The following is an 11,304-nucleotide window of genomic DNA, read 5'->3' as shown; positions in this document are numbered from 1 at the left end:
ATCAGGGTTCTTCTATAGACAAAACTATAGATGAATTTGGGGGACAAACTGGCAAAATTAATGAAAAAACCAGAAACCATACCAAAACAGCAATTACAAAGCCAGAAGATTACTCTAATACTTCATTGAAAGGGCAAACATGTAGAATTGAATTAATGAAAGGCCAAATTATTGAGCCTGAAAACAACTCTTTCAGTATTCATCTATTAGAGGAACAATCAGAAAAAAGGAAAAAAATTGAAAGAAAGTCTAAAATTTTTGTGGGGAATTATCAAAAGGAATAACTTAAGTATGACTGGAATTCCAGAACAGAAGAGACAACAACAAAAAAAGAGAGAAAGTGAAAATTTTCCAGTGGTTGTTGGAAGAAAACTTTCCTAAAGACAAAAAGATAGCTCTTCAAGGAGCTGAATGAACTCCAAACAGGATAAACCCCAAAGAGAATCACCAAAATGTATTATAATCAAAATTTTCAGAACCAAAGATAAGGAAAGAATCCTGAGAGCTGCACTGGAAAAGCAAAAAGTTACTACAAAGAACTAATAAGACTCTGCACTGCTATCTCAGCAGAAATCATGCAGGCAAGAAGACAAAGGGATGACATTTATAAAACTCCGGAAGAAATAAAATTGCCAACCAATAACCGTATAACCAGAAAAATTGTTCATCAAATGTGATGGTGAAATTAGGTCGTTTTCAGATAAGAAGAAATTAAAAGAATTTGTAAAAAACAGACCAATTTTATAAAAAAATACCAAAGGATGTTCTTTGGACAGAGAACCAACAACAGTGGACAACAACCGGGGTTGAATATACATGACAACATCACCCAGAGCTTAGTGCAGCTATAGAGGTATTCAATGTAAAACAAACTAACAACACTGAAAATAGGGAACCAGAGATACCAGTTGCAACAACAACAAAACACCATAAAGTAAAAAGAGGGACTAAGGAGCTCTGGTAGCGTAGTGATTGCGAGTTGGGCTGCGAACCTCACAGTCAGCAGTTCGAAACTACCAGCTGTTCCGTGGGAGAAAGATGAGGCTTTCTGCTCCTGTAAAGATTTACAGCCTTGGAAACCTGTACAGGGTCGCTATGAATCAGAACCGACTCTACGGCACATAACAACAACAACAATGCATTTACACCTCTCCCAGATAGGGAGGAACTCAAATAGATTTCAAAAAAACAAAATAAGGAAATACAAATAAACCTAATTGTAATAACCCTCAAATAAGACCAAGTTTTTACTCCTAGCTTTAGCCCAACCCCTTACTCAATTTAGAAATTATGCATATAGAAAACACGAATTTTCCTGGACATTCATTATATGTTTAAGAGAAAAGAAAAGGAGATTTACATTCTATACCGTGTAACCTATGCATTTTTTTTGTTTCTATGCATATTGTTTCTAAACCATTGTATTTTAATGGAGAATTATCTTTTCTTTTTCCAGTACAAAAGAAGCATTCAGTGGTTGCTTAACTGTCATATCACGTGGCTTCAAAAGTTTGTGGAAAATGGAATTAAAGGATAATGTAATTTTTCCACAGACTTTTTTTGTGCCTCCTCGTATGTCCTGACAGCCTCAGAACAGAAATAGGTTTTATTATTATCTCCAGAACAGAGAGGTTAAGTAATAAGCTCCAGGACACAGAGTATAGGTGATTGAGACAAAGCTGCTGAGCCTGCTTTCAGAGACAGAGCTCAGAACACTACATTCCACTTGGCGGATAGATAGGTAACACACTGCTTAAAAAAGGAAGACGAGAACTCTAATTGGCACTTTATCTGGATGAATATCTTCAGTTAATAACCTGATAAGAAAACAATTTCATAAGTAGAATATTAATAACTTATGAAAGAAACTCTCTTACTTAAGAGCATATTGTGCCCACATGTAGATCAAAGAATGCTTGTTTTGTTTTAATAAATGAAAGTGTAAGATTTCTCGGATCCAAGCCTGGCCTGCCCTACTGTGTCCTGCCAATAAAAAAGGTAGAAAATATTTGATAGAATAAAAACAAAGGCTTTGTTTGGTGATTCATGCTCTGGAATTTTAATGTTATACTTTCTCTACAAAGATGCTTTTAATAACTGTATTTAGCTAAAGATGAAAATAATTGATCCATTTCAAGCCATTAAGGCAGTTTTATTTTTTACTTTACTTCCATCCTACTTTTCATTTTCATGGAAAGTACAGAGGTAATAGCAGATGAATTTCAATTAGTTTCAATTAATGCCATAAACCGTTGGAATGTATTCAGTTGCTGGGTCTATCAGACACCCCCAGGCTGAGCATTCAGGTTTTGTTTGAAGTTGAAAGCAGCATTTGAGTCTGTGACGTCAGTATTCTCTACGCCAAGCAAGTCTAATAGTTCAGATGATTTACATTCATAAACCCATCTGATACTGAAGTCCAGGAAACAGTTTTACTACCTAATTCCTTCACAAAAATCCTGTTTCCTCTTTTGGAAACAGAGGAAGGTATGACAAAACAGTGACTGTAGTGGGCTTTACTCACTGGGCCTGCATCTGTGGGTAGAAATTCAGAGGACAGACAACCTTCTTCTGGTGAGCACTGCTACCTAGCCCTCACCGATCCTTCTAGAACAATCCCTGACTGTCCTCTGGAAATAAGCCCTCAACTCCAAGTAGCTCTGGTGTCACAACCATTAAGTGCTGGCCTGAATAGGTCAGTGGTTCCAAATCACTCAGCATCTCCTCAAGAGACACACCTGGTCATCTGTTCCTAGGCAATCTGCTTCTGTATAGAGTATAACCACACAACAACAACAGTAACCTCACATCCAGGTGTTTCAGTCAAGCTAGTTCTATAGCAGGCCTGACTTTCAGGAGCATAGCATCTCCCTGGATGTCAGCTGGAATCGAATGTGTCGGGGATTTGAAACCTCATCAGAGTCAATGAGGAACATGAGCTTTTCCCAGACTCTTGTGACAAATGCACTCTTCTCAGCAACTCCTTTCACACTGCCTCAATGCCGTGTACTTATAAGGGGAAACTTGGCACTGAGGGAGCAGAAGTAAACTGCCATGAAGAATGTTCACATACCTTCTGTTACTTTGTTATTGAGGTGACATGAAGTTTAAAAGGGAAGACTGAAAGGTTGTGTGATAACAGACAACTCATTTTACCTTTCCCAAGAGCAAGAACATAGCCCTGTTCCTTGATTTTAATGACTTGCCTGACTTCTCATTTCTAGCTTCAAATACCACCATTGCCCAACTGATCTGAGAAGCAGCTAGCAGAACCACCAGATGGAGCATGGCCTGGGCCTAGATGGTCCCTACCTCTCTCTGGCTACATCATCCACTCCTGCCCACTCTGCCGCTCATTCTTCATTGCCCTAGTGCACCTCTCTGCTGCAGTCAGTACTATAGATGGGAGACTCTCCTTCCTGAAGTGTGGTTTGTGCACATCACCACCCAAATCATTCACCTTTGCTGCTTCTGCACGTTCAGTGACCAGTTGAAATCTGTACTGGCCTTGGTAGTTGAGGTCCTCCTCAGTGTCACCCATCTGCTACTCCACCTTCCTCTCCCATGGACATCTCTCATAAACTTTTTGAAGTTGCCGATCCATTTTCCTTTGCACATACTCAAATGCTCTCAGCCTTTGTTCCTTTGTTTGCCCTACCCTTCTTTAAAGCTGAGTTCAAACCTTCCTTTCTTGGAGTCTTCACCAACCTTCACAGCCCATAGGCTTCTCATTGAGCCCACAGCATGTCTTCTGGTACACATGGATCCCCATCTTTTGTGTAGAGACTGTTATCCTTCGCTGCGTTACCACTGAGATAGCAGGGCTGATATACTCTGAGATGTTCAGGGTGCACCACAATGCCTTGTGTGTAGTAGTAGTGACAGTAATGCTAACAACAGCCAATACTTGCTGAATGCTTACCATCTCAAACAATGTCCTAAGTATGACATATGACATCTCATCTAATTTACTCCTCAAAGCAACTCAGGTGAGGAAGAAATGACCCAGCTTGGTGGCACAGAGGGTCTAGTGACTTGCCCAGGGAAAGGACAGATCCAGAAGCTGAACTGTCTCATTAAATGTCTGTTATTCACAATGAGGAGACCTAATGTGGCGATGTAGGATAAGCACTGGACTGCACAGTCGGTTTGAACTGCAAGGTCAGTGCTTCAAACTCACAAGCCACTCCTCGCAAACCCTATACAGGGTTGCTATGAGTTGGAACCAACTCAACAGCACTTAACAACATTCACGAAGACCTCAGCTACCCCTGTTTAGCCAGTATGCTATGACTCTCATTAAAGGCAAGGTGCTTTAAAATAATGCCATCAATAGCAAATAATTGTTATCAGGACTGATTGTAAGGGCTGGAAATGTAAAGGTGGATGTTTTGGGGCAAAGAGAGGGGAGTGATTAATCTTACAGTCTAGGAACGGAGGTCCCTGGGACCATCGAAGGAGAAGAGCAGAGAACGGAACACTACCCAGAGAAGCAGAGATGCTAGGGATGGAGGCAGAGACAATGACATGGGGAGATGGAGTGGCTGGAGACTCTGGAACCTGGAGAGGGAGAGGGGCAGTGTGCAGACGACAGAGGGGCAGGCTTGCAGGGTGTACCCTTTAGTTGGTTGATGATGCATGGAGGGGAGGGGACTGTGAACATGGCAAGGAAATGATGTGCGATGGGATCAATGTGAAGCTTATGTCCTCCCATGTGAACTATCACATAATTCACAATAAAGCATTACAAAATAATAATAAATAAAATGATGCCATCAGTTTCACTCAAGGATCTTTCTGTCTTCATCTTAACTAGCCATCAATTTTTCTGTTAGGTTGACTGCAAACATTTTTTAAAAGATTCTGTGGAGGAGGTGTGGAGGGGAGTTACATTCTGAACTGCCTTCAGTTACATTCACAAATACATTTATTGAGCTTCTTCTAAATACCAGGCACTGTGCTGGGCACAAGTGACCGTGAAGGTAAGTCGGGGCTGTAATTCTCAAGAAAGTGGCCTGGAGCTCAACAAGGTATGTTGTCCTAGATGTCTCAGAAATAATATTGCATCAACCATTTTCTTTCCACAATACAGTTCTGGAAAGGTGGTTAGATTTTCCTACTAGAAAGGATCTTGAAAGCACAGTAATAAAACTTGACTATCACATCCAAAGGCTCAGTTAACAAGCAGAGATCATAGAGGTAACCCGAGTGATTTTGCACATGAATCTTTTCTACGTGAATCTTGCTCTCTGTTTCACACTGTGCAGCTGCCAGGAAAGCCCAAGGAGTCTGGGAGGTCCCTGGTGGGGTCTGTTCTGTGCTGAGTTTCCATGGAAGCCACTATAGGTGTAAAGCTATCGTTTCTTGGCTTTGGGGTACAGATGGGTTTTCTGTAACTTGGTGAGGTATGTACCTATAGCCCACTCTGTTCTGGGGTTTTTAGATTATGATCCAGTGACTCTGCATTATGGGGGCTGGATATGGGAGGTAGATCAGAGGAATGAATAAAAAGATGAGAAAGAATAAGGTATGAGTGGACATATTAACTGAATATGTATATGTCAGAATATGACTCTAAATAGAGAAATGTTACAAAGAGGCTAACATTTTCCCCCTAACTTTTCTTGCATGAGGAGTCATTTGGAAAGGGCCACTACAGAGAGGGAAATTAACCTAGTCAGGTGGGCTTGGATATTAACCTAGCCAGATCCGTCCCAATGGCCTGAGTGTGGGGGTGCTAAAGTTCTGAGATATACTGGAGAGTATCGCTAAACAGTGGATTCTCTAGTTAAGACAAGGCTTAATTCCTACATCCTTCTTATCCTGGTTGCTCGTTAGGGGAAAAAAAATACACATGTCAGAAGGACTGACATGCCATGGTTTATGGGAGACTTTCTTAAACCATGCAAAGGTATTTCCCTTTAAATAAGCATCAGAGCATGAACATCTATGACAGTCACTTTAGCCAGATAGCACTGATGTGTTCCTATGTTTGAGAACCAAGAGAATGAAGGAGAAGGCACCAGGAAGAGACCACCATGTTCATGCCCTGGGATTCTACACTTGCTGCCATTAACTGTCAACCTTAACAACCTGCATTGCTATCTACCAAGGCCCTTTTTTGGTCAAATGCTCCTCAGTTCTAACGTCTAAAACAGCCAACACCACAGTCATACAATGCTGCTCTCTAACATAGCTGGACCCACTCCTAAGACCAACTGTGCATTTTGTATTGTACCAGTAGCTTAGTACTCGACTGCTAACAGAAAAGTCAGTGGTTCGAACCTACTAGTCACTCCACAAGAGAAAGATGGACAGCCTGCATCCATAAAGATTTTGTTGTTGTTAAGTTTCATCAAATAAGGAGCTCTGGTAGCATAGTGGTTACGAATCGGGCTGCGAACCTTAAGGTCAGCGGTTCGAAACTACCAGCCGCTCCGCGGGAGAAAGATGAGGCTTTCTACTCCCGTAAGGATTTACACCCTCGGAAACCCTGTACAGGGTCGCTATGGGTCGGAACCGACTCGATGGCACTTAACAACAACAACAAAGTTTCATCAAATAGGTTCTGACTCATAGCAACTCTGTATAGGGTTTCTGAGGATCAGCTGGTTGGCTTGCACCACTGACCTTGTGGTTAACAGTCTAGTGCTTATCCTACAGTGCCACACCCGGACTCCTTCCATAAAGATCACAGTTGGAATTGACTTGAAGGCAATGGGTGCTTTTTTAAAATGTTTTATTGTGAACTATTGTGATAGTTTACATGGGAGAACATTAGTTTTACATTCATCCTATCGTATATCATTTCATTACCGTGGTTACAAACCCCTCCATGCATCATCAACCAACCAAAGGGTATACACTACAAGCCTGCCCTCCGGTCGTCAGCACACAGCCCCTCTCCCTCTCTGGGTCTAAAGTCCCCAACTGCTCCATCTCTCCACACTGTCGTCTCTGCCTCCATCTCAGGCATCACTGCTTCTCTGGGTAGGGTCCCGCTCTCCGCTTTTCTCCCTTGATGGTCCCAGGGACCTCTGCAACTAGACTGAAAAGTCAATCACTCCCCTCCTTGATACAAAACGTTTACCTTTACATTTCCAACCCTCACAATCAGTCCTGATAGCAATTATTCACTATTGTATCACAGGAGACCTATCTGCATTTCAGCAATGGGTTTTTGAAGTTACATTTTAAGATTAGGACTTGACAACATAAAATTATCTGACACTGTTCTTTGGCTAAAAGAAGAGTTAAGCAAGCTACAGCTTATACCTGTCTTTATAACTAAAACTGTACTCGAAGATACTTGCATCCATCTGCTTATATGTTGCTTTCTTCCGGAAGTGGCAGAATGGAGTAGTCATGACAGACATCTGATGGTCCCAATGTCCAAAATATCTACTATCTGGCTCTTTACAGATAGAAGAAGTTTAGCAACACCTATTAAGGCTTAGACAATTCCCTAAGTCTGAGTATGACATGGGACAGTAATTGAAGAATACTGAAGTGCCAACCCAGGTTTCAACATATATAGGCACAAAACTGAAAATAAAAAAGTCCCATATTCTGAGGCAAATATGAACATGTTTATGAAATGTTTTAAAGCTGTGTTCCCTGTATATATCTATACAGACCATTTCTGCACAAAGGTTCTGGATTCAGTTAGTTTTATGAGTGATTCCTGTCCAACATTCAGGTTACACAAAGTATTTTAGATTTCTTACCAAATATGAAAAGCTTCTGAAAACTCTCTGTAAGACCTGTTGTTGTTGTTAGGTGCCATCAAGTCGATACCGACTCATAGCAGCCCTGTGTACAACAGAACAAAACACTGCCCAGTCCTGGGCCAACCTCACAATTGTTGCCACGCTTGAGCCCATTGATGTTGCCACTTTCCCAATCCATCTCGCTGGGAGTCTTCCTCTTTTTCTCTGACCCTCCACCTTACCAAACATGATATCCTTCTCCAGTGACTGGTCCCTCCTGACAATATGTCCAAAGTATGGGAGACCAAGTTTGGCCATCCTGGCCTCCAAGGAGCACTCTGGCTGCATTTCTTCCAACACAGATCTGTTTATTCTTTTGGCAACCCATGGCACTTTCAATATTCTCCTCCAACACCATAACTCAAAAGCATCAATTCTTCTACAGTCTTCCTTATCCGCTGTCCAGCTTTCACATGCATATAAGGTTATTGAAAATACCATGGCTTGGGCTAGGCGCACCTTAGTCCTCAAGCTGACATCTTTGCTCTTCAACACTTTAAAAAGGTCTTGTGCCGCAGATTTGCTCAGTGCAAGACTTACATACCTTTTATTTATTTAATTTTATTTTTCATTACTAACATAGCTGTTTAAAAGACTAACAAAAGTATGAAAAAGAAAACTTTTGGCCAATCTCATTTATGTACTCAGATGCAACTAGTCAACAGCAAGTTGAAGCAAGCAATGCAGTAATGCCATTTGATATCTATACATAAGCACTGGGCTGCAAATCACAAGATCCGAGGCTCAAGCCCGCCAGCTGCTCGTGGGAAAAAGATGAGGTTTTCTGCTCCTGCAAAGATTTAAAGCCTTGGAGACCCTATAACGCATCCCTATGAGCTACAGCTGGCTCTACCGCACTTAACAACAACAATATTTTAGTAACATTTTAATGTAGTAAACGTACCAACTTGACAAAAATTTACCTAATATCTGTCTTCTATAAAAACACTGAATAATTTAATTTCAATGCATTAATGTGTAGCATTGTAGCAACAGGATATGCACTGAACGGCTCACTGAAAGGATGGCAGTTCAAACCCACCAGCTGCTCCTTGTAAACCCTATGCAAGGTTATTCTGAGTTAGAACTGACTCAATGGCACTTAGCAACAACAACAATACATTAATAGTTAACTTATTAAGTTCTGGTGTACCACTCTAGGATAAGCACTGGACTACTAACCACAAGGTAGGCGGTTCAAATCTACCAACCAATCCTTGGAAACCTATACAGGGTCACTATGAGTCAGAACTGACTAGACAGCCCTTAACAACAACGACATGTTTAAATATGTTAAGTTGAATTAGTAAATTTAACTTTACACTTTCTGATCATTACTGTGTGGGCACTTACTGATTTTTACAACTCTGAACTGAATCAAAAGGCTGGGTTAGAATCCCAGCTCTGTCAAAAAGTGACCAAGTTATCAACCTTCTTAGTGCATTAGGTAAAACATTAGGTTAGTCACCTTCAAAATCTGACTTCCAAGTTTCAATTAAAGATAAATCTGTGGCCAAGTCCCATTCTGGTTGTTTTACTATTCAAACTGTTTCAACAAAATCTAAGCAAAAACTAGAAAGATGCTTGAGAAAACACCTTTAAATGGCAGAGGCATTTGTGCAAATGTCTGACTTTCTCATTTTGATTAAAAAAGCAGCAATCAATCAAATGTGTGTGTTTGTGGGGAGGACTGTGCAGGCCACATCATGAAAGATTATGAAAGAAGAGAGCACTTTTGATATAGACCTTTCTTTTTCTTCCTAGGTCTTTTTGGCTTCACAAAAGGAAACATATTTTCCATATAATTGCTAAACATGTGTGCTTATTAAATTATTCTTTAATTAGTTGATGATTTTAGCCATGCTTTGCTCTTTGGATATTCATTTTGTGTAATAAAATAATTACAGATAATTAAACTATCTCAAGCCCTTTTCTTCCCCTAGCAAACATGCTGGGTATCAAAAAATGACAACAAGTTGTAAATTAATCTGGAAAACAAAGCATGACAGATGAATGATTTGGTTGGAATTAATTAGGCACTAATTATATATTTGAATTAGATGAAGACTGAGATTCATTATAAAAATAAAACGTGATTCTGATAAGATGCACAGTTAGCAACATCCTTACCTTCTGTAGTGATGGAGTTGTTTTTTATCCAAGCCAGGGCCTTAGAGCAATCTTCTTCATCGTTGAGAGTGAAATGATTGCAAGGGACTATGTCTGTGTACCGCTGCTTACCATTGTTGGGAATCTCTCTGTTGGTCAGATGTTGACTAATATCAGCTCCTGTAGGGCATGGGACCTGAGTACACAACAGAGAAACACTTATTTAGGTGATCCTAGGTGAAATGCTGCCACAGCAAGACAAATAAACAGCAAAATGTAAACAATGTCCACACAGGTATGTGGAGTCCTGGTGTGGTGCTGTGGGTTAATGTGCTGGACTGCAAAGTCAGTCTGAACTGCAAGGTCAGCAGTTCAAGCTCACCAGCTGCTTTTTGGAGACTCTATACAGGATCACTGAGTTGGAATCGACTCGATGGCACTTAACAACAACATAGACAATTAATCATCTTGGCAGAATGATCTCTTTGAGCGAGTTCTCAGAAGTTGATTGGGTTATCTAATGCTGCATAACAAACTTTATAACAAATCGGTGGTGTAGAATGGCATATTTATTATGCTTATAGATTCTATAGGGCAGTCATTCAGCCAGGGCAAGGTGGGGGACAGTTTGTCTTGATTCCATAATGCTGGGTGACTCAGTGGGGAAGATTCCAAGCCTAGAAGGGGGCTGGAATCACCCACAGGTGTATTCACTTACATGTCAAGCAACTGATGCTGGGATGTTAGCTGGGGTTGTCAGCCAGAACACCATATGTGACCTCTCCATGTGCCTTAGCCACACAGTGACTGGGTTCCAATGGCAAGTGTCCGAAAGAGAGAGAAAAGCAGTATACAGAGCTCAATGTTCTTTTCTAAGTTAGCCTGGGAAGTTAAGCAGTATTCTGCTGCAGTTGTTGTTACTGTTGTTTTCATGTTGAGTCAGTTCCAACTCATAGTGAACCTGTAGAGAGCTTTCCAAAGCGACGAGTGGGTCTGAATTGCCAATCTTTCAGTTACCAACCCAGGGCCTATCTTACAAGTGCCACACCAGGGCTCAAACAGTGCTTGGTGGTGGTTATGTGCTGCGGAGTTGGTTCCAACTTATAGCGACCCTGTACAGGGTTTCTGAGGCTGTAAATCTTTACAGGAGCAGAAAGCCTCATCTTTCTCCCGTGAAATAGCTGATAGTTTCAAAATGCCGACCTTGTGGTTCACAGGCCGATTCTTAACCACTACGCTACCAGAGCTCCTTTATGATGGCCCCTATGAATAGAATATAGGGAACTAAGCAAACAGTGCTTAGGAGCCATCATAAAGGACTGGCCAGGGTCAAAGGAAGGGAACCTAGTCCCTACCTCTCCTGCAGTAAAGGTAAAACTCTGGAAGATCATTGGGGACTGGATTTATTGTGACCTTTTTTATTAAA

The 11,304-nt window shown here is 41.1% G+C and overlaps 1 protein-coding gene across 1 annotated transcript in view; it reads right to left on the bottom strand.

The window, feature by feature from the left end:
* LOC102837054 (chromosome unknown open reading frame, human C20orf26) overlaps positions 1 to 11,304 on the bottom strand; it is a 529,862-nt gene that overhangs the window by 159,341 nt on the left and 359,217 nt on the right. The window contains exon 20 of the mRNA XM_006860747.1: positions 9,900 to 10,074. Within this exon, the coding sequence (XP_006860809.1) occupies positions 9,900 to 10,074 (175 nt within the window). The remainder of the gene's footprint in view (positions 1 to 9,899; positions 10,075 to 11,304) is intronic.

This window comes from Chrysochloris asiatica, unplaced genomic scaffold (genome assembly GCF_000296735.1).
Source record: "Chrysochloris asiatica unplaced genomic scaffold, ChrAsi1.0 scaffold00039, whole genome shotgun sequence".
NCBI classification, from domain to species: domain Eukaryota; kingdom Metazoa; phylum Chordata; class Mammalia; order Afrosoricida; family Chrysochloridae; genus Chrysochloris; species Chrysochloris asiatica.
This window is presented reverse-complemented; position numbering and strand designations above follow the sequence as displayed.